Here is a 25,075-nt window from a genome sequence, read left to right as displayed (position 1 = left end):
GGCATTATGCTAAGTGAAATAAATCAGACAGAGAAAGACAAATACTGTATGATCCCCAGTATGTGTGGAATCTAAAGAAAGAGTTGAACTCATAGAAAAAGAGGTCAGAGTTGTGGTTGCTAGAGGCAGGGGTTGGGAGGTGAGGGAATTGGGTGAAGGTGGTCAAAGGTACAAATTTCCAGCTATAAGATTAATAAGAACAAAGAATGTAATGCATGCCATGATGACTATATTTAACACTGCTCCATGGTCTAACCAAAAATTGCTAAAAGGGTAAAATCCTAAAACTTCTCTTTACAAGGAAAAAAATACTTTTGTAATAATATGAGGTAACAGATGTTTACTAAACGTATTGTGGTTATCGTTTCACAAAATATCTATATCACATCATTATGGTATATGCCTTAAACTTACACAGTGTGGTATGAGTTTTAATTATATCCTTATAATCCTGGAAGGAAAAAAAAAAAAAAAAAAACCTCACCAGTCTATACTTAAAATAGGTACATTTTATTTTATGTAAATTATAACCAAACAAAAACTGATTTTATAAAAAGTCCGTTTTTACCCTCTCTTCACTGTCTACTTAGCAATTGGTGATTTGCTTCTTTTCATATACTACCTAAATCTCATCTGACATTAGTTTCATGGGGACAATAAAAAATGTAAAACAGAGTACAGATGTTTTCTTGGTTCTTAGACTTTATGCTGATCAAGATAATAAGCAGAGCTGCAGAATGAAGAAGTTGAAAAGCTACATTTACTGACCTGAAAAAGCTGAGAAATTTACTACTGAAAGAAGAGGCCAGATAGACAGTTGAGTTAAGAAAGCGGAGACTGGATCACCTAGTGTTTTTTGGAGTGAAATGTAGAGAAAAGAGTAATAAAACACATCATTCAACTGCTTTATTATCTGTCGTATAACATATGTTGGGGCCACTTTGAAAGATTTTGGTAAAGACTTAGCTTACTTTAGAATGCTTTTTTCTCCCTTGATGAGTGTGACCAAATCTATGTCCTTATAATGCAATGTCATAGTTGGACCAGCTACAAGCGATTTAACAATTTTATTTAGGTTACAATAATTTCACACCTTCTGCTCCAGCAACACTAAACTGTTTCTATATGTCCAGTGACAGACACCATGCTAGTTCTCATTTTCCTGTCTTTCATCTTGCTTTCCCCACTGCCTGGGATATTCTTCTTCCCTTCTACCCCGTTCATATTGTTCTTCTTGCTTGGCTAACTCTTAAGATTCAGGTTAATAGTCACCTCTTCCAGGAAGCAATCCCTGATTCCCCCGTGTTTCCCAGTTGGAGTTAGATGACCCTCTCTTGGAATACAGAACATTTTGAATGTATTACTAATGCACCTACCACACTGTGCTGTCATTATACGTTACTATGTCTGTGCCTCACTAAATATGAGCTCCTTGAGGGAAAGTATAATGTTGTTTACCTTTCTAACCTCCATGTCAAGCCCAGTACCTTACTTGTAGGTACTCGACAACCTTTCTCAAATGGTTGAATGAGTGCATAAATAAATAATTGAAAGAATATTGTTTCCAGCTGCAATCAATTTAGCCAGGCTTCCGTTTCCTCCTCTACAGAATGTGTATTCCTAATCTCTGGTTTTTTGTATGTGTTGTGTTTATATTCTATCATTTTATTTTTTATCATTTTATTGTTTTATCTTATTTTTCTGTCTGCGTTTTGACAGACCTTTGTGAAAGCCAAATGCGATTAAGTCAAAGTGGCAGCCCAGTAAATTTAAGGGATGTCATCGGTGATAACAATGTCGGCAATGATGACAGTGTCACTGTGATGTTTTATGGGATTGAAACTTATAGTCAAAGCATGCAAACAATGAGAAATCCGGAGAGTCCAGCTAGGATGGAGGCTCGGCAGGTATGAATGATCAGAAATAGCCAAGGGGGAAGTCCAGCGAAACAGAGCTGGAATGATCCATACTTCTCAAGAGTGAAGGCAGAGGAGGTGAGGACACAGGTCAGGTGATTTCAGGCAGCAACACCAGGAGACAGGGAAATCAGGCCAGCCCCCTGCGTCAGCGCAGATGCTATCTCCCTGTCCTCTTTTTGGGTTCTTGCTAGCAACTGGAGGGTCTGGGCTCCAGGTAGAGGCAGCACCTGAGACTCTGGGCACATTACACCTTGAGCAGAACCAGAGATTCTCAAATCATCCTTCAAAGTGTTATGGCCAACCTGCCTTTGTTCCCACTGTTTTCATGCCCCCCTGGGACAGAAAATGCTTCTGAAAATATATCTGGAGTGTTTTGGGCAAGTTAGAGCTGAGTCAGGAGTAAGAAGCTTAAGAGAATGGTGCTGAGGAAGGGAGGGGATGATCGCACTGGGGTACAGCCCAGCCCAGGAGGATGAAACTCCAAATATGTTGCTGTGTGACATTGCAGAGCTCCTTAGGTCCCCCGAGGCGCTGAAAGGAAAGCTCATTTCTTCATTAGCAGTGCTGGCAACGTCCTTCCTTAAGGGAAACAAACCTTTTCACTGCAGATGTAGTTACTGCATTCTGTTCCAGTTGTGCAGGGACAAACGAGCATGGGCTCAGTGGAGCAGGCAGGGGCCCTCCAGAGGCCTGGGAAGAAAGCTTTTCCCAGCACCCACGGTATAGAGAACAGAGGTGAGGGGAGCAGAGCTTGCGGGGGGGGGGGGGGGGGGAGAAAGAGAACTGGGAAAGCAGAGGACTGATTGTTCCGATTATATCAGGTACTTTATAAACATTTCTCTTAGGAAGCAAAATCATCCAGATTATCATTAAAAACAAACCACTTCCAGTGCCCCAGGGGGGTTACGCTCACCAATAAGCGGTTCTGGAGTGGAGAAATTGTTGATAGTACAAGAAAGAAATAAGGGAAGTGGGGAGCAAAAGCATAAAGAAAAGGCAGAAAAGGCTTCTGTGATTGTCTCCTTTGACTAATGAGGCTTTGCAGGCCACCAGGAGGGGCAGAGTCAGGGCCCTTGTGTTATGCTTCAGGTGTTCTGTGGGAGGTCTGATCCCCTCACCTCTTCACTCAACTCCAATTCTCTTTTGTGTGTGAGTCAGTCACTGCCTCCAGCTGGGAAGCTCAGATTCAAAGTCACAATCAACTACTTTTGCTTAATGAGATCAGTTTCCCTTGATCCTACTTATGTCCAGTGGTTATCTCCTCTCAGATGCTGGAACATTTGCAAGACTTGGAAGGTCCCCACTCCAATTAAAATCCTCCAAGCAACTGCCTGTTTTCTTCTTCTCTCCCTCCCTCCTCTGAATCTCACACAAAGAGAGGCAGCTAATTAAGCATGGTCGCTACTTTTGAACGGGGGTGGGGGGGTGGGGGGGAAGAATGTCCCCCCTCCACCACCGTTTCACACTTCAGCCTCCATCATGCTGGAGATAAGACCCAGCACAATTGGAAGCCTGTGATGGCAGGTACTTTGAGAAAGGAGACAGGAGGAAAGGAACACCCCTCTGATGCTTGAATGGCTGTTGGGCACTTGGATGTACTGAGGTGGTGATGACCTTCCAGTGTCAATTGCTATAGAATTCAGGGCCAGAGCTTGGAATACAGAACATTTTGTGTCTGTATGTGTCTTTTTTGGCCTGATTCTAGCTGGTGTGGGTGTGGAATCCTCTGGGCAACCCACCTAGAGCTCCTTGGTCAACTCCCAGGGTCTTCTCCAACCCCTGAAAAAGACAGTGGCCTTACAAAGTTAATCAGGACCCCAAACAGCCCCGTCCCTCTCTTTGATATACAAAAGAGACTTTCTCAGAGGTGGTTTGGCTACAACCATATTGCACGGCAATGTTATGGATGTTACATTTACATATCCCTCCCAAACCCCACACTAGGTTTATAGCCGGAACTTGTAACATACTGCCTTGTACATCACACGGTGGGTTTAATCAGAACCACATTGGCTGTAAGTGATAGAAACCCAACTTGAGGTAGTTTGAACAAGAAAAGGTGATTAATAGCAACTTTTGCCCTAAAGATGTAGAGGTTTTTAGAAGAAGTAAATGGCTGAGGGGGAAAGGGCATATTAAGGACAGCAAGGACGCACAGCTAGTCCTGAAAGTCCTTTGAATCTACCCTCAAAGGTGCTCATCCTGGAGGTAAGGTAGAAACAAACCTCTCTGAGGTTCCTTCAACATCTGGCCAGATGAAGGAGTTCAGTATCGAAATTAAACACATTATCTCCAGAGGTGGCTGCAGTTTGTTAGTGTGGAACCAGGCTGCTTATTATTTTCTATTGAAGCCTAGGATTTCTATTCAGCAGCAAGAGTCACTGTGGACCCACTGCTGAGGCCAATTAGATCTACAGAACTTGTAAAGCTGGTCTCAATTTTATCAGTGTCCGACTGATTTCAATAGCATAATTTGATATAGCAATTGCGTAGAGAAGGCTTTACAACAGACGGCAGGCAGCATTGGATGCCTTTCCAATTCTAATTTTACTTTTGAGCTAGTTGGGCTTTTCACTTGCTATGATACATGTTAATATCCATTCTTATATTATAATCTAAAAAGTATTTGGAATAGATACTATCAAATTCCATTCTCTCTTCCTCCATAAGGGAAGCATATTATGACTAACTCTTTTCTGGCTTATAGGTGGGGAAATTGAGACAGAGGTTTACATAGAAAATGAATAGGTCAGAAATGAAATCTTCCTAGTTAAATCTGATACATGAACATCTCATTTCTTAGCTCTTTTACTTGCAACTTTCTTTGTATTTTCTAGAGCTCTTGGAATAAAGACCAATCTTTGAAGGGCTCTGTGTGATCTGGCCCTTAACTACCTATTCTTAGGCTACTGTCTCTCCAGCTTTTTACACATTCATGACACAGTTTTGTTTTTCGAAGCACCATACTCCCTCTCACCTCAGGGCATTTGCACATGCTGTTCTCCCTCACCTGGAAAGTTTCTATACAGCCCGGCCCCAAGGTATACACATATCCCTGTTCCTGTCCCTAGTTAACTTCCATTTATCTTTCTATGTCAGCTCAAGCATCACTATCTCAAGAGAGATTTAGCTAGACTAGCTTATGCCTCCCTGCTGCCCATTGTCACAGCAGTTACCACACTTTGAACTTACATATTCTTGATGATCAGTTTAATGACAATCCCTGACTAGATTATAAGCTTCATAAGAGCAGGAATCACATCTATCGTACACACCGTTGTTGCTATAAGAGCAAGTGAACATTCTTAAACCATCAAATGAATGAATGAATTCATGAACAGAGATAAAAAGACATCAAACAGCATTTCCAATTCCAATTTTACATGTGAATTAGTTGAGATTTCCACTTGGTATGATACATGTTAATATCCATTATTATTTTTATAATCTAAAAAAGCCCAGCTAAGAGGTTAAACATTACTTAACTGCAAGACTATTTTCCTGCTGCCCCATTTCCAATATACAGTTTCTCAACTCAGTGTGAGGAGTGTGAGTAGCTTGCCATTCCCTCCCCTTGCTCATACAAAAGAACTCCAGCCTCCCAAGGAAGAGATTCTCAGAAATTTATGACTCAATCAACTCACCCAAAAGGAGCATAAATGGGATTAGTTTTAATATTGTTAAGTTGCAAAAATACAAGCATATGTGCATGCCAAAGCGAAAATGTACGCAAGCAAAGGGGGAAAACATATGGGTACCCATATGGTGAAAAGCGCATTGCTAGACCTTCATACACTTCTCATTTACAACAAGAACCAAAGTTAGTGAACATAAATTTGCTTTGCAAAAATGTGAGAGGAACAGCTTGTTTGCCCATAACTGTTCCACTGAGCAAGATATGTATAACCTTGATTTCTCATCTCAGACACCTCTTTCTCACACTCTGGGGATTAATTAGCTCGAAACACGACTTCAGATTAGAAACAAGGATCCTGGCTGCCTTGGAGAGGGACAAAGAAGTAGTAGCATGACTGGATGATTCAGAGGGTCAACTAATAGGCAATTCTTATTAGTGGCTGGAACTTGTACCTAGAATGGCTTAGAAGAGAAATGAGGTTGGTAGGTCTCAGCGGGTTGATTTTAATTGAAGCAGAGAAACAACAGGGACCTACAGCAGACGACAGCATGAATGTGGGTTTCATTTGGAGGCTGTGCTTTCCTTAGAACAATCCTGAGTGGTAGCTAGAAAGAGCCTACATATGGGAAGGTAGGTGTGGAGTTAGGAAGGGAAATATAAGAGCATGGGTGATGGTCAAACTACTGAGTGAGCACTCTTGTGTTCCCCAGATAACAAGCAGAATTTGGTAAAATATATCATGTTATATTGTACCTGTTCCCATTGCAAGCCATGGGCACCATCTTTGTAGGGTATAAAGATCTCTAGACTTAAACAGTGGGAGCTAGGCCCCTTTCATATATCCACCACCTTAGTAAGCTGAGAGCCATTGGCCATTACTCAAACTTCCTGAGTCTTTTCCATACCTATGGAATAGGTAAATATTATTTTTGACCTGTATGAGAGAGTTGCTATAAACTCACATGAAATGATGCATGTGGCAATATTTTATAAATAATAAATTCCTATACAAGCATGCTAGTGGAAACCTACGAATTCATTTTATCATTTCTATTTTTTTTTAACGTTTTTATTTTGAAGTACTTATTGACTCACGAGAAGTTGCAAAAATAACAGAGGTCCCATGTGCTTGTGACCAGCTTCCTCAGTGGTGGCATCTTATATAACAGAATACCTTATGCGAACCAGGTTACTAATATGGACACAATGTAATTAACTACACTATGGAACTTGGTTAGATCTCACCAGGTTTTGCAGGCACTCCCTGCTATTGTCTTCACGTATAATTCCATGACATTTCATCACTGCAAAGCAACTCCCTTATGGTGCTCTTTCCCTTTCCTTGCCCAAACCTCTGGCAACCACTCACCTGTTGTGCATCTTTATAATTTTGCCATTTTGAGAATGTTATAACAGTAGGATAATCAGGATGCAACCTTTTGAGACTGACTCCTTTCATCTGGTGTAATACCCTAAGATCCATCCAAGTTTTTGTGTGTATTTCAAATTCATTACTTTTATGGCTAAATATTAACATCCCATCATGTGCATGTACCACAGTTTGTTTAACCATTCTCCCACTGAAGGATATTTGGATTGTTTCTAATTTTAGTTACTACAAATAAGATTATGTTGTTCTGAATTTTTCAGGTGGACCAGAGGGACACTGAGTTGCTAATGAGTGACCTAAGACTGTCAAGGGATAAGAAGTAGGAATGGGTAAAATAACAGGAATAATCATAAACAATAAAAAAGGCATAGTGATGAATATGAGTACTTTTCTCTCAGGGCAGCTAGGGTATTAAGTGAATTGAAACGATCCCATTTTGCAGTCTAGGAGGTCAGATAGAGGAAGTGGCTTTCCTAAAGTAACTGAGAATATTAACTGCTTGGGTGAAACCTCATCTCAGGTCTGTAAGAATTTGAAGTGCATGTTCAGTCTAAGATAAAACCACCAGCCACAGGGATTAACATCTACACATGAGTATAGGCTAGGGCTGTTTTTATTTAGAATGTTAAGGACTTGGCAAATTCTTTCAAGATATGCCTCTTAGGAATTTTTCACAAGAAAAGTAAGGACTGTAGGGGTGCCTGGATTGCTCAGTTGGTTGGGTGTCTGTCTGCCTTCCGCTCAGGTCATGATCCCAGGGTCTTGGGATCAAGCTCCACATCGGGCTCCCTGCTAAGCCGGAGCCTGCTTTTCCCTCTCCTGCTCCTCCTGCTTGTGCTCTCTCTCTCTCTTTCCCTGTATCAAATAAATAAATAAAATCTTGAAGAAAAAAGAAAAAAAAAAAGGAAACTTAAGGGCTGTAGTAGAAACAGTCTTGAACTAACATATAATGTGACCTCAACATCTAGCAAAGTGAATAGAAGATAGAAAAGTGCTGCCCAAAGAGGTCAGAACCATGGGAAATGATATCACGAGTGTTCTCTCTCTTAGCTTACATGCAATTCACTCACCTAGGAACTCATATATCTAAAACAAAAGCCAAACAGGGTTTTCCCCAGAACAACTATCCGCAGTGTCATTTATCACATTCACGAATGCTCATGCCCTTTCCTCTGAGAAGGTTCTCTCCCACCACTACATTCATATTTGGGACTAACCAACTTGGTTATATAGATTTTTGCTCATGACAAATCAGAAGGAAATAATCAGAAGAAATGTGGCTGGCAAAAGGCTGGTATGCTGACTTTGGGAAGAACTGACAACTAATAGTCATTTGGAGAGAAGGAAGGAAAAATACCAGAACTATAAAAAACAGACACAAGAATTTAAAAATATATATATGTTAGGACCTTATTCCTGGCTATCCCAACCTCCAAATGTTAAGATACAAACAATTGATATGCATGATGCTGATGTTACATTGTAAAAATGAGACCAAATAGCATTCACTGTACTCAAGGAAACAGAGGATAACATAATACATTTTTAAAATGTTTCCATTAAAAATGACTCAAGTCAATGATAAAGGAGTCAGCTTCAGTTACCTGGAAAATTCACTTCTGTGAAATAACTCATTCGCTTGCTCCCTGAGGTATTACTATATATGAGTAGATTGTAGGAGCAACTCACTCACAGGTGAATAGATGTCATCTTAAAATCTCCATGGAGAGGAAACAGAAAAGAAGACTTTATTATTTTCCCTGAACATCTGGCCTTTCCAAATATGTCAATGGAAATGGGGCCAGGTGTGTAACACATTCTAGTGGATTACAAAGGCATTGTAAGAGGGAAAGGCAACGCTTCTTAGAACACAACAGCCTATACTGTCTCCTCCATCACACCCACCTGTGCAACTTCAGTTTAAGAGACGAAGAAACTTTGGTTTCACATTATTCAGGTGCAGCTTAGTTTCCACGTTATTCATGGTTTTACATTCATGAGCCTTCCAGTGATTGCTGGCCCAGCGCCCTTTCTCCTGTCCTTCAGGAGGGAAAAGAATATCATCCTTGGAACCTACCTGTTTTGCAATGTATTCCGAACACACTGGCCACTTGCCAATCCACAATGCCTGCCTGTTTTGGGACCTGCCCACTCTTTTGGGGGGAAAATTCTTTGAGGCAGCAGCCTGTGAATCCATCATTATTTTAATTCCCAAGCTGGAGGTCACTTGGTGCAGATTTTTATGTTCCTGAAGGCTATTAAACAAGTTCTGTATTCTGTAGCAAATCCACATAAATATATGTTTTTTTAAAAAACCCATTATCTTCTCCTGAAAATAAATTAAATATAACTTTTTATATCTGAAGCTAAATAAATACATGGAAAAATGCTCAGCGGCTTGCATGTCAATTGCAAAACCCCTGAATGTATGTTTACACAGCACTTTTCTTTAAGATGCTTGCAATGCTTAATAATCATGATCCTGTAACAATCTCAAGTTTTCCTTGGAGGTGAGGCAGATGTCCTCCAGGCAAACCTAGTTTCTGGGAATCCTAACACATCTGTCAACATCACCAAGGAAACTGGAAGTCAAGAGATCTCCAGTTAGATATCCAAGACTGGAGAATGGAAATGCTGGGGAAACTTTGGATCCACATCTGGAATTTTGGTTATTAGTTTCAAAAATTTCACCTCACTTTCATAGGAAGGATTAGTTTTTGGTTCGTTTGTTTGTTTTCAAGTGAAAATGGGCATAGTTACTTCGAAGGGGTTCCTGATAAAGTGGCGATGATGGGAATATTTGCACCATGGAAATTTGGCAAATGCTACCAGGGTTCTTCTGCCTTCCCAACCTTGGTCCCAATCAATTTTAAACATTTACCAGTATTCTAAGATCTAAACCCCTTATTTTTTCAACTATATATCATTTCAGGCATAGATCATATTGAGCTGTTTTTTTTTTCCTCTTCATTACATCTATTTACTTTTTATATTTCAGAGATTCCATATTGTTTCTGATTCACACAAGCTTGCCATTATTTTTCTCTAGTGTGATAATGGATTTATTGGATCATTAGCTTTTACCTTTTTCCTGTAATTTCTAGGGATTGGCAGCATATGTTTGGTCCATCTTTTTAAATTATAAGCATTATCACTATTCTTAATCTTTAATAATCTGCTCATTAAAATATTCTCTTTCTAAATAAAGGTTTGTTTATTCACTTCTGTTATACATATCCCTAAATTTAACCAAGAGTTTTCAAATCTTGCATTATTAGCATTTGGGGAACACTGTTGTCCAGTGAACTAAATTCTCCAATGTAATCCTATTGGAATTTCAAAGGAAATGTCATTGCAACTTTTATTTCCTATTCTTGCATGCTAAATTAACCAGCAAATTGTTCTAAAAATGTTATTTGATGTTCAAGTTTTATTGGCTGCTCTTCTAAACCTTTAAAACAACTTCCCAGAGTCTCCTCAACTCTAAGTGAGAAGGAATAGCCTTCTAAAAATAAATAATGGTAGTCATCTGCAGATGTACATTTTAAACTTGCAAACCCTCCAGGTTCCAAAGCTTTTCAAATTTGGAAAACAATGCTTTGAGTTTAAATGTTTAAATATCATGGAGAGAGAAGGAGAAAGACAATGGGGGAAAGAAAGACAGCAAAGTGAAGGCTGAAGCTATAAAAAAGCAAAAGGCAACTGAAAGTAGATCATAGCCTGGGAGATTTGAAGAGCAGAGGAACCATTTAAATGTAGGGTTTTCTGAGCTTTTTTGAGGCTGAATTGTAACTATTATGTTGTATAAAAGATTGAGAATATGGATGAATTTCCCTTATTTTGAGGGAAACCTTACCAGTGTACCATTATAAGGTATTGCTTCAAAACACTTACACAAAGTCGAAATGCCTTTCAAAAGATTTCTAGGCTCAGAGAACTATGCATTTAGGATCAAATAAATGCATTTTGGGATTGCAAGCATTTATAAAAACCTCTGAATTTACCAAATACATAGAAATTGGCCAGATGTTTAGACATAGTTTTATATGTAATATAAATCCAAAATTGTCTCTCACTTCAAGCAAAATTCCCATGGGGCTTAGGTCTTTGGGAACAATAAGCTACTGCTTCATTTCCATTAAAGTTGGGCTTTGTGATGTCCCTCACGTATAGTTTAATATTCTTATTAACATTACTTTATAATACAGATATTTTGTGTTTCTATATCTGAGGTCTGTATACAAAGAATGTTCAGAGGATTTATTAGTAACTTTCCCTACAAGAAGGCTGGGGTTGACACACGCATCTCTGTTCACATGGAGGACATGAGACCATTTAACTTTTCCGTTAAATGGTGCTCCTAGGAACAAATCCAGTCTCTCATCTAGGAAGTACTGCTTTATGTTACAAATTAGGGGCAAATTTTCAGGTATTTCTCTTATCTCTATGTGGATATTTTTAAAGTTTCATTGAGATTTTAATTTGCTTACAATAAAATGTTCCCATTTTTCATGTATCATTTGGCATTTTGACTTATGTAAGGGGCAACATAAGCAGCACCGTATTGAAGATATAAACATTTCCATCAGCTGAAAAAATTCCCTTGTGCCTCTTTGTAGTCACATCTCCCCAGATCTTTACTCCAGGTAACCATTGACTTGATTTCAATCACTATGACTTAGTTTTGCCTATTAAGTCATGCAGGAGGTAATTTTGTGTCTTGCTGCTTTTGCTCCGTCTGTTTTTGAGAATCATCCATGTTGTTACATGCAGCAATGATTTGTTACTTTTACTTGCTGAGAAGTCATTTGCTGTTTAAATATACACAATTTATCTATTTAATTGTTGAAGGTTTGAGGTTATTTCTAGTTTGAGGCCATTATAAATGAAGCTGCCATAACACTTATGTACAATGTATATGTGTAGACAGACATTTTCATTGATCTTTGGTGAACACTCAGGAGCAGAATTGAGGGATCATATGTTAGGTGTATGTTTAACTCTGTAACCAAGTGCCAAACTGTTTTCCGTAGTGCTTATAGCATTTTATAGTCCCAGAGTTAATGTGTAAGAGTTTCAGTTTCTCCACATCCTCCCCAGCATGGGATACTGTCAGAGTTTGTTGTTGTTGTTGTTTTAAATTGGACAGTCTAGTAGTTGTGAGTAGACCCTCATTATGATTGAATTTTCATTTCTATGGTAAATACATTGCACATGTGTTCAGGTGCTTACTTTTTATTCATAGATCTTATGTGAATTGTCTGTCAAATTTTTTGTTCACTTCAAGATGGATTTCTAGAATTATGTTGTAAGAATTCTTCATGTAACCCAGATGAAATTCAAACATAACCCAGACAAAACTCAAAATTCTTTGTTTCTCCCAGTCTATGGCTTGTCTTTTCATTTATATTTAATGGTGTTTTTAATTTTGATGAAGCCATTATTAATTGAATTGCATTCCCCCACATTCCCCAAAAAAGATATTGTGAAGTTCTAACCCTAGTGCTGCAGAATGTGACCCTATTTGGAAATAGGGTCTTTATAAGTTTACCAAAATCAGATGAGGTCATTAGACTGGGCCCTAATCTGATATGTTGGTGTCCCTATGAAAAAGGAAAATTGGATACCAAGAGAAGTACACAGGGAGAAGGTCATGTGATAATGAAGGCAGGAATCAGGGGGATACATCTACAAGCCAAGAAACACTAAAGCCTGCCAGCCAACCACCAGAAACTAATGGATATGCATTGGGCAGGTTCTCCCTCACAACCCTGGAAAGGAACCAACTTTACCTCCCTCCAATCACAGACATATAGCCTCCAGAACAACAAGAAAATACATGTCTGTTGTTTAAGCCAAACCATTTGTAGTACTTTGTTACCGCAGCCGTGAGAAAATGATACAAAGCCAAATTTATTCTTGTTTTCTTCTTTTGTGGTAAGATCCTTTGATGTCCTAGCAAAACGGTCTCTATTTCAAGGTCATGAAGGTGTGTTCCTACATTTTCCTCTAGATCTAGGTTATTTTTACATAACACACAGGCAAACTCCACACTTTCTCCTGTTTCACTGAAGTTCATGTTATGCTTGGATTTTCTCATGCTTGAGGGAGCGTTTGTTTCTTATACAGTTTCTAGAATTAATCATAGTATCTAGGAATGTATAAATACACGAGGTGACTCTGTACCCATCTCTTCAAGTTCAACTTAGAGTAAGTTTTTGTTCCTAGGGGATAAGGCCCACGTGTGTTCTTCTGGTTCCCTTCCTACAGAGGTGGCAATGATCATCACTGATATTGAATGCCAACCATTGAGTGCCCAGCAAACGCATGGCGAGGGTACTTCAGCATTTCCATCATCCTTCTTCCACCCAGGTGGGCTATTGATATATGGGTCAAATAGGTGTGGGGAAATGCTCTGAAAGTATCCTTTTTCTTAAGGATGCACAGTAATACCAACATTTACAATGGGCATGCTAACCTTCTAGCACTCTTCTTAAAGAAAGGGCTAATGACCAACTGACCCATGCATCTCCACCTTAAGAAATTAGTATCTTTGTTTAAAGTGATGGCACCCCTGTTCTTCCTGCCTGGGAAAACAGAAGTTTTCTGTGGTCATAAAAAGGACTGAGAAAATATTTCAGTACGTTTTCTTTTTACAATCTTTACAACCCCCCCCCTTTTTTAATGGAATACTCAGTGACTGATGCATGTGGTCTATTTGCTTTTGCATTACTATGTTACAAATACAGCATTGCTTTTTGATTCCCAAAGTTTTGGTGTGCTTTAGAACAAATTCTTCAATAGAATAATAGAATAACTCTGAAAAATTCCCAAAGGTAAAGACCTTACCCTTGACTGACAGGTGTCTCCATGTCACAGTTGGCTCTGGTCTGCCAATAGCAAGACACAGCAGGGTCACACTGCTTCCCTCATTCACAGTGATGTCTGAGGAGATATTCATGATCTGGGGAGGAACTGTAAAGAAACAAAGGAGAAACAAAATACATGAGGATGATTCTTTGCACTCAAAAGGAGGTGTAAGCCTATAAATATTTGCATAGCATGCTTTTATGATAAGTATTAGTCTCAACAATAATGTTCAGATTGCTTGATTTGCCAACAAGGTGGTCATTAATACTGCGCACTGCTAGGGCTCAAACCTGGCTCTCCCAGGAACATGGCAAAAACAAGTATTTCCATTGCTTTGTTTTCCTCTTCTTTTCTTCATTTCCTACCTGAAAAGATATGACTCATCCCTCAAGGGACTTCAAAGATCACCTCTCTTCTGCAGTTTTCCCTCACTTCTCCACAAATCTGAGAAGAGAATCATCTCCCTCTTTCTCTGTGGTATGTGGTGTCACAGCTGATTTTTTTCATGCCTGTCTTTTTACCTAGAGTTGGTTCCTCAAGCATAAGGATGAAGTCACATGCATCTCTATTTCCTCATTGTCTAGCACTAGGCTGACAAAGGGTCCTGCTTAATTCCTTTTGGAAAGAAAAATCCAAAGAACAGTGGAACAAATCCAAAAACTATGGGGTGGAGTTGGGGGGACCAGAGCTCAAAGCTTTTAATGGAGGATTTCAGATACCTAAACCTTTCTTCTCTGTTATGTTTCAGATTCTCCGAAGGATGGCAAGAGAGGAGGCTCAAAGTCTATGACTACGCTGATTTATTCAAACTGCCATTTTAATTAAGCATTATTAATTATCAAACAGGTAGAGTACTGGTAGGTTCCAAACCACCCAGAGTCAGTGGCAAAGGAGAATTATGGCTGATGCTTGATTCAGACAACTCTGCTGCTAGTTTTATGCTGCTGAGGCCTTAGAGTTAAGTCTTTTCAAGGAGAAGCCATAAATAACATGTAGAACATTTGACTTCTTAAGGGAATCCACATTAGCAAATAAATAAAAATTACCTATCATATAAATCTGCCATACTTTGGATTATTTCTGCATTAGGATTTGGCCTGAAATTTCATTGCACATATTTTATCCAAATACACACTGGGAAAAAATAGTGTGTAACTACACTGCATTCTCTTGAGATAACTGTACTACCTGTTTTTCAGTATTTTCTAGCTTGTTAAAAAATAGTTCTGGGTAGAAATGTCAATACTTTTTTCACTTTTATAAAGCAACAACTTCAGTGCACCTTCCACAATATTCTCAGAATAATGTCTGCTTTAGCTGGATGTGTTGGGCCCTCTGAAGTTCTTTCTCTAGACCCAGGAGTCTCCCTGGTGCTGGTGTTAAGATAGACACAGCTCCAGGGTGGGGTTGTACAGTCAGGTTCGTAGAGGATAATTTAGTACATGTGATATCCAGGGCCAAATCTTCCAACACAAGCCCCAGTTCAGAATCACCAATTCTGTACTTGCTATGTTTCATCTGATAGTTTAAGGGGTCCTGGCTTAATAGATATTTGTGAAATTCCATAGATATTTACCATGACTGCCTCATTCTCTAGGTACTCAGCCAATGTCACCCATTAGGATGTTAGTTCCTAGAGTGCAATTGCAAAATTAATCCGCACTCCCACCAAGCCCCAGGCAGTGCTGACTGCAACCCCCACCCCACCCCAGCACTTCCAGAATGGCCCTGCCACTTTCTCAAAGGAGGAAAGATAAGTATAGCTTTAAGGGTGTGTACACCAAGAAGAAAGGAAGCACAAAAGAGTGAACTGGAAGGAAAAAAAATTCTTTCTTTTCTCAATTATGATACTCTTATTATTAATATGTACAAGGCAATAATGTATGTTAACACAAAATGCTTGTTTTCAAGTTGCACGTATATTATTTTATGGCTACTTTACAAGTTATGAAATGAATATTCTCACTATTGAAAATGAAAACAAAATTGAGGCCAGGGGAGAGTTAAGTAAATTACCCAAAAGGACATGGCCAGTAAATGGCAGAATTCTTTCCATCAGATTAAGCGGCTTCTTTGTTTGCCTTATCAATACCCCAAACACAGTATTTATATTTGTCTATTTTGTTTCCTCTGCTTTGAATGATCTCCCAGTGCATCTTCCCTCACAGCACTTAACCATAATGAACAAAACCACCTCGTTCCAGTTGCTTCCCCAACACATTGCAGAGCACTGAGGGGAGGAGCCCATTTTAATCATCTTTGTTAATCCAGGGCCTGCTACTGGCAAGCAGCGCCTTACCAAGAGCAGCTCTCAATGCTTCCAATTTAAGTATAAATCTGAATTGAATTTGACAATACTTTTAATGGCCCTCACTTTGTTAGCATGACAAATTTTTTTGAAGAAAGGAGTACTTGAAAATGAATAAATGCTTCTACCTATTTTGACAGGAGACCTTTGTTCCATTTGCAGACACTTATTTATGGCAAATGGATCTGTTTTTAAGTATCTATAAATCTATGTGTCAATCTATGTATCTATATATCTATCTATCCATTTATCTATCTATATAACTAGATTTTGTGGTTATATAGGTAAACACAAAAATGTGCAAGTCTTAACCAAAATATTAAAATCACTCACAAAAAATGGTAGGACTCACACAAGTCTAATTAAAAGATGACAAATAGCACAGTGTGTTTTAGTCACAGCTGCAGACATGAGGGGCCCCCAGCCCTGCCAAGAGTGCATGCATCAGTTCTCTTTTCATTGATGGTGGTGGGCTACAACCCCTCATATGGTTGTGCAGATTGTTCAGTGAACAAATTGTGGTCCTTTATGATAAGTAAATTAAAAAATAGTTCAATAGACATAGACACGTAAACACACATATATATACACATAAATAAAATACTGCCTGACACTCTATATATCTGTATACATACACACACACATATACATACATGCACATATGTGTGTATTACATATATATACATCTATATATATAGGAGAGATAATATTTTATCAGATAGCAATCAGAGGAAGAAGCAGATTTCCAAAGTATCTTAGGGTTCTGGGTTATCATGAGGTATTTATACATCCTTTCTTTAGCCTTAGCACGACCAGCTGCTCTTAAACACACAATGCATCTCAAACCTGCCCCATCCACTCCACTCATACTGCCATTGGATTAGTTGAGAAGCTTATTGTCTCTAGCTTTGGATATTATAAAGTCTCTTCATTTCTCAACCTGCCACCATTTTATAATTCAAGCCCTATAAACCTACCACAATCACATCTTAAATATTTTTCTTCAGCCTAACACCCCGAATATCTGCCCCTGTCTAAGACTGGAAAGTCCAAACTTCTTAACAGGATCTACAAAACCATCCATAGTCTGGCCATAGCTTAACTACTGGCCCCTTCTCTAATAAGTAGTCTCTGCCCCCCAACTTCTCTCATCTTTGTGCCTTTACACATATTATTCCTTCTGCTGGGAAAGTGCTTTCCCACTTCTCTGCCACGTGAAATCCTCATCCTTCACTCAATTCAACTCAACTCAAACATGAGCTCCTTTATGATGTCTTAGCTGCTCTCTCTTCTGTTCCCAAGGCATTCTTGTTTATGTCTTTATCATACAATTTATCTTTGCAACTGAGCTATTCCAGGGAAGGGATCTGCTATATTTATCCTCCTATTCCTATTATAAAAAACCAAAACCTGACGTGTAGTAGCATCCTCTTCCCACTTAATGTAATATATGAATGCATAGGTTTTTAAATTGGATATCTTATAATCTGTCAAGTGTTTTCCATCTTAGAGATCTGACATTTGCCCTTTCTTCTTCCTGAAATACCCCCACCTTCATCATATGTATTTTTTTTTTTTTTTTTCCAATCAGGGCTCAGTTTTTATGTTAGCTCCTCAGAGAAGTCTTTGTTAGGACCCTAGTCCTCCCCCCAACACATCTAATTCAGATGCTCTGTTACAATCTCTTCTCAACTCTAAATTTTCTTAATGATTTTTATATAGCTTTGTGCTTTTATATACATTAGTATGATTATTTGCTTAAAGTCTTTCTGGTGCTAAACTGTAAGCTTTATAAGCCACTGTATCCCCAGTACTTAGAATTATGCTTAACACACAATGGGTGTTTAATAAAATTTTGTGGAATAAATAAATGGTTGTATATGTACAGTTGAGCCATGAACAACACAGCTTTGAACTAAATGGGTATATTAATATACATTTTTTACAGTAAAGTACTATACATGTATTTTCTCTCCCTTTTGATTCTCTTAGTAACATTTTTTCTCTAGTTTATTATAACAATACAGTATAAAATACATACAAAATACGTGTTACCAATTGTTATGTTATTAGCAAGATTTTTGATCAACCGTAAGCTCTTAGTAGTTAAGGTTTTGGAGAGTTGAAAGTTATACTTGGATTTTGACTGTATGGGAGGTTGACACCTTTATCCCCTATGTTCAAGGGTCAATTATAGTTTCTTATACATGTTATTATGCATTTGTGAGGAAGAAATCTTGAGTAAATTAGGGATTGAAATGTGTGATTCTGGACATATTAACATCATCCTCCATAAAGCTGACAATGATATAATTGGAATAGCATATGAGAAAGCCATGTAACAGAACCTAAGTTCTGGGGTCTAACATACCTGTGTAACCTTGGACAATCTTAGCTTAACTCTTCTGAGCCCCTAGTTCTTCCTCTGTAACATGAAGACAACAATTCTTTTTCTAGCTACTTATTAGAATTAACTTTAAATGTGTATAGCACACTAGCACAGTACCTGGAAATAAGTACTTAAAAATGTTAGTTGCTATTATTCGTGTTTATATATTCATTTATATTATTCATGCTATTTAGAATCAGATAGCTTAGTCTGTGACTAATTCTTCATTTTCTGAATCTCAGTTCCTTCAGAGTTAAGTCAGAACTTATACATAGGTGATGCTCCCCTTGGATAACTGGGAAGACTGCATTATATATGCTTCCAGGATAAAAGGTAAATATTCAAAAAATATGATTTTCTTCCTCCTTAGCTGAATAATTGAGCCTAAGCAAATGCACCGGGCAAATCACACAGGTTTGTTTAAAGAAATTGCCTGGCTCCTCCTTATCTCTTTTATTTTAGGGAGTGTCTGTTTCTGTTTGTAGAAGACAAAGGACAGGCTTCAGTGCCATGCTGCATTATTTCAAGGATGATAATTTCACCCATTTCAAACCTACCCTACCCCTGTCCCACTACCGCCTTTGCTAATTAGGCTTTAAGTGTTTTGTTTAAAACTGGATGACACTGTTTAAGAAAAAATCTTGTAATTTATAATCATAAAGGCTGAAGTTTGAATACCATTTTTCTTCCAAATACTTTCTGTGTGATTGAAAAAAAAAACAAAAACAAAAACTGAAAGCCATTAAGCTTCAGCTTCCTCTACCATATATCTAAAATGGGCATAAAGATACATGCCACAGGGGTGCCTGGGTGGCTCAGTCGTTAAGTGTCTGCCTTTGGCTCTAGTCATGATCCCAGGGTCCTGGGATCAAGCCCCACATCAGGCTCCCTGCTGGGCGGGAAGCCTGCTTCTGACTTTCCCACTCCCCCTGCCTATGTTTCCTCTCTCACTGTCTCTCCCTATCAAATAAATAAAATCTTTAAAAAAAAAAAAAAAAAGATACATGCCACATAGGAATGTGGAGATTAGATTAGAGACAATTTTTTAAGATTTTATTTATTTGAGATGGGGGGAGGGGCAGAGGGAGAGAGAGAAAGAGAATCATAAGCAGATTCCATGTCCAGTGAAGCCTGGCATGAGGCTCAATTCTACGACCCTGAAATCATGAGGTGAGCTGAAATCAAGAGGCAGATGCTTAACCAATTGAGCCACCCAGGCAACCCAGAAAGAATGTTTTAAAGAGACTTAAATAACTATTACTGTTTTATCTTCCCCCTGCCCCATTCTTGTTATCCTCAGAGAATAACAAAATATTAAGAGACCATGAGAAAGCTAACACAAAGCTGAAATGCTTTCCATTATACTCAAAGCTAATTTATAAAAATAATACGGTAAAGACTTCTCAAGAATTTATTTTATTCTTTTTTTTTTTTTAACAAGGGAGCTTATTTCATAAACTAGAGGTGAAACTAATTTGGGAATTATAGCATACATGCTAGGCTAGGTCTTGCCATATTTTGTATATGGAAATAGTAATGACATTGTGCCAGAAGCAAGATATGAAGTGTAGGATAAGTGGATTCCGATCTTGATTCCTCCACAGATGTACAATCTTTTGTAAATCACTTAACCCTTTTGGTTTAGGGGTGTGTGTGTGTGTGTGTGTGTGTGTGTGGTGGTGGTGGTGGTGACGATGGTGTTCATTTGTTTCTTTTGGTTGGTTTTATTTGAAGAAACTAGATTGGGATTTATCAGATCTTTTCCAATTTAAATTCTGTGAATTGGTGATCTTCTAGCAACATTAACTGTCCGGGGGGGCTGCTACAGAGAACAAAGTGGCAATAGCACCAGCAGCAGTAACAAAATCACTAGTATTTAGTTCTTTGAGCCTGGTAATAATTGCTCTGTATACATTATTTGCTTTAATCTTGAACATATTTCTAGGAAACACTATCTATTAAAAATCAGCATTAAGGGTAGACATATACATCAATGGAATAGAATTGAGAGTCCCAGAAATATATCCATACTTTTATGGTCAATTCATTTTCAACAAGGTGCCAAGATAATTCAATGAGGAGAGAATAGTCTTTTCAACAAATGGTGCTGGGACAACTGGATATCCACAGGCAAAAGAATGAAGTTGGACTCCTACTTCACTTTATACACAAAAAATTAACTCAAAATGGATCAAATACCTCAAAGTCAGATATAAAAGAAGAAAACACAGATGTGAATCTTTGTTACCTTGGATCAGACAACGATTTCTTAGATATGACAGCAAAAGTGCAAGCAACAAAAGAAAAAAATAGATAAATTGGACATCATCAAAATAGAAAAAAAAAAAGCTTTTAATTTTGTGCTTCAAAGAATGCCATAGAAAAAGTGAAAAAGATAGCTCACAGGAGATAAAATTTTTGCAAATAATATAGCTGATAAAGGACTAGCATACAAACTATGTAAAAACTTTCACAACTTGACAATAAAAAGATATAACCTAATTAAAAAATAGACAAAAGATTTGAATAGACATTTCTCCAAAGAAGATATACAAATGGCCAGTAGGTACTTGAAAAGGTGTTTAGCATCATAGCTCATTACAGAAATGCAAATCAGAACCTCAATAAGATCCTACTTCGCTTCCACTAGGGCAGTTGTAGTAAAGAAAAATAAAAGATACTAATGAATGTTGGCAAGGACATGGAACAATTGGAACCCTCATACACTGCTGTGGGAATTATAAAGCAGTGAAGTTGCCTTCAAAACAATCATGCAGTCCTTCATGGCTTAAGGATAGAGTTACCATATCTTCCACTCCTAGGTATGTACCCAAGAGGAATGAAAACACGTGCCCATGCAACAACTTGTGAACAAATGTACATAACAGACCAAAAACATGGGAAAAATGTAAATGTTCACCAATAACTGAAAGGATAAACAAAATAAAGTATATCCATACAAGGAAATATTATTTGTCTATCAAAAGGAATGAAGTACTGACGCATGCTACAACATGGTTGACATTGAAAACATTATGTTACGTGGAAGAAGCCAGACACAAAGGACCACTTATTGTATGATTTCCATCTACATGAAATGTCCAGACAGAGAAAGTACATGCAAAAGTTGCCAGAGGCTGGGGAGGGAGCAGATAGGGAGTGATTGCTAATGGGCACAGAGTGTCTTTTTGGAGTGATGAAGATGTTCTAGAAGAGGCGAGTGGTGATCGTTGCACAACCCCGTGCATTTACCGAAGATCATCCTGGTAAAGGAATTATAATGCCATGCAGATGTTATGAAAAACAAAGCACAGCCTATTGTGCTCCTTCCTCAGAAGGAGAACCAGAGCTGTGCAATGAGGAGAGAAGTCAACCCCCTATGTGTGGGTTCTCAGAAAATATCTTTTTCATTTATTGATAGTTCAGTGCATGATGCTCAACCTACTTCCACTAATCTCTCTGTCTCTCATTACCTGCCCACTGTTTCCCCTTTCCTTTCTTTTCAAAACAGCGAATGCTACCCTACCCATGTCCACATGATTGGCAATGCTTCCACGTTTGTGCATATGCTGTACCCTCTGTTCTTGTGCCTCTTCCCCATTCATCTATCTGCACAAGCTCTACTCATAACTGAAAATTGATACAGAGATATAATCCCCCCTCTATCAGTTCTCCCCATTCCAGAGACAAATGTAAGCATGTGCCTCCCAGGTCTACCTATGCATAATGATGTAATACATTCATTCAAAAGCATTTATTTAGTGCCTACTGTATCTTGGGCATTATCTTCAGGGAGAAGAGTACATAAAAATGTCTTTCTCTCATGTGAATTATGAAGGTTAGTGTCTAGAAGAGAACACTGACACTGATAAATGATCACAGGAATCAGTGTGTGGGTGTGTTATGACATGGTGGTATAAAGTGCTGTGACAGCCCATTATAGGGGGCCTGTCCTGGTCAGTGAGTTTGTGTGAAGTGTTTGTTCTGGGCAGAGCTGGGCAGGGGTACCAACATATTTACAGACTCTGCAGAGACAGAGAATATGGTTCACTTGGGTGCCTGTGGCTGAAGTCAAAAACAGTAAAATCACACAAATGGAGAGTGGATGGGCAGGGTCAGACCTTACAGGCTATAGGAGGAAATGCTAAGGTTTGGGCCCTTTTTATAAAAGAAATGGCAGAGAGTATTAAAATGTCTAAAGATGATGATGATGATGATGATGATGTGTTGGAGGCTGGACAGATTTGCATTACAAATACATTCCTGCTAACTGCAATGTGGAGAATGGAAAGAGCAAAGCAGAGGAGGGATAGAACTAACTAGGATGTTGTCCAGTAGTGAGGTGGTGGCAGCTTGGACAAGCATGCCAGCAGGAGCGAGGGGCAGAGAGGGACAAATGAGAGCAGAGAGGGACAAATGGGAGAGACACTTAAGAGGTAAGATGAACAAAGTTCGGGGTTGACAGCATGTATGTTCAGTTCAAAGCACTTCTCATAGTGTTCTATTGTTTGGTATGTCTCTCAGGCCATTGGGATGGGGGATCTGTGTGATCCAGGACCTCTATTTGTTCATCTCAGTCTCCCAGGGCTGTTCAATGCATGGCATCTAGTAGGTGCTCAATTGATGTGTGCTGAATTTAACTGGGAGTGCAAGAGATTTTCCAGGTAGCACATCTTCTCAGGATCCAGTGGGAGCAGCCAGAGAGTAGGAACTTGCCCTACTTTCACGAGGTGACATCCTAATGCTTGAGAGGTAGGGGCAGATCCTTTTTCAGTTATATGGACTCTGAGTGTGAACTTGGCCTCCCTACGTGTCCTGGTGTGTTACGGTTTTATATTATGCTGGATAAGATTAGACCTGCTGTACTCTGATTGCTTTTCTCTTCTTGGTTCCATTGTGATAAGAGGAATGGTGGAGAATGAGAAGAAATTATTATGAATTACAGAAACATAAACACACACCAGGGATCCGGCAGCATCACAAGCCACACAATCTTCATGGAGCTCGTTTGTAAGAGTGTCTCTACAGTGTCACTTACAGAAATTATTTATAGACTTAGGCACACAGCTCCTATTTTTAATTTGCACAATTCAAGCAACTGACCATGATCAGAGAAATTACATGCAGTCAAAGAGTCTTTCTCATCCAGTCCTGTCCTTTCTAGGGCATGTAGATGACCTCCCTCTGGGAGGCTCCTTTTGTTCATTGCTCTCCTGACTTGCTGCCTCTCCCTGGGATTTCTCACCACACACACACACACACACACACACACACCCTTAGAATCACAGGGTTTAATTTCCATTATACAATTTTCAAGTCAAAAAGAGACCTTAGGGATCATCTAGTATAACCTCTTCATTTTACAGCTAACAAAACCCCTTGGGTCTAGCCCCAGTTCTGCCAAGTATTTGTTGGGAGGTGGAGAGAATTCCCATAACCTCTTTTAACCCAGGTGTCTCTCATGCCAGGACCCCTTGGAATTAGGGACATGTAGGCACTGGTTTCAGATCTCTCCCTTTCTCTACTCTGCCTCTTTGTCGTAGCTTCTTTTGTTAATGCAACCTGGGCTCCCCCTCTTGTTCATTCATAGCTGACTTTGAGCAAATGTTTAAATGTTTCTAACCTCCAGTTTCCAAACTGCAAAGCAGGGTAGTGACCATAGGTAACTCACAGGTCCAAGTGAGGAATAAAGGACAAATAAATAGAAAAGCATTTTCTCATGGTGCCAGGACATGGTAAATGTCAATATCATGAGCTTTTTTAATTCCACTTCTAGATTTTTTTTTTTTTTGGTCAGCAACTCATTTTTTGAGAACTTCATAAGTGTCTGGAGGTACCATAGAAAGAATCTGTCACACACCACTTATTTTATCCTTGTGAAAACCCTATGAGGCTGGATTACTATTTCACATTTTTAAGGACAAGAAAACAGAGGCAGAGAGAGAGATAAATAAGTTACCTAACGTCACAGAGCCAAAAAAAAAAGGAAAAGCTGAGATGTGTATATCCTGTTCTGAATGATTTCAGAATGCAAGGTCTCAGCCCACATGCAAAGGGATACACGATGCCATCCAAGTGTGCCTGACTCCAAGAGCCTTGATCTCTGCACCCTAGAACTTGGAATTGTTTTGGAGTTGCACACAGTGGCGGGTAATGGAAGTAATGGAAAAATTTTTTTTTTGTTTTAGTTTTATTTATTTATTTGATAAGGGGGCAGGTGGGGAGAGCACAGAAGGAGAGGGAGAGGTAGAAGCACACTCCCTATTGAGCAAGTAACCCAACACAGGGCTCAATCCCAGGACCCTGAGATCATGACCTGAGCTGAAGGCAGATGCTTAACTGACTGAGCCATTTAGGCACCCCTGGGAATTCTTGTGGGGCTTAGAGAAGTGGCCCTCACTTGGATTATCTGAAAGGGCAGATATTACCAGCAAACCTTGCCCCACTGCGTAGGTGGAAAGCCAAATGCAGGTAATGTTCCAGCATCTTCTTGACCACAGCCTCTTCTCATTTCCTGCCTGAAGTTTGTGGACCCCTTATTTATATCTCTGACCTCATAGAA

The 25,075-nt window shown here is 39.0% G+C and overlaps 1 protein-coding gene across 1 annotated transcript in view; it reads right to left on the bottom strand.

Annotated features, from left to right (window-relative positions):
* Nucleotides 1-25,075, bottom strand: part of LOC308351441 (opioid-binding protein/cell adhesion molecule) — a gene marked incomplete at its 3' end in the record, with an annotated part of 225,156 nt that overhangs the window by 88,353 nt on the left and 111,728 nt on the right. The window contains exon 2 of the mRNA XM_080817081.1: nucleotides 13,796-13,921. Coding sequence (XP_080673207.1) covers nucleotides 13,796-13,921 — 126 coding nt within the window. The remainder of the gene's footprint in view (nucleotides 1-13,795; nucleotides 13,922-25,075) is intronic.

The sequence above is a fragment of the Martes martes genome (genome assembly GCF_963455335.1).
Source record: "Martes martes genome assembly, chromosome: 10".
NCBI classification, from domain to species: Eukaryota; Metazoa; Chordata; class Mammalia; order Carnivora; family Mustelidae; genus Martes; species Martes martes.
The sequence above is the reverse complement of the archived record's forward strand: the minus strand, read 5'-3'. Positions and strand labels throughout refer to the sequence as shown.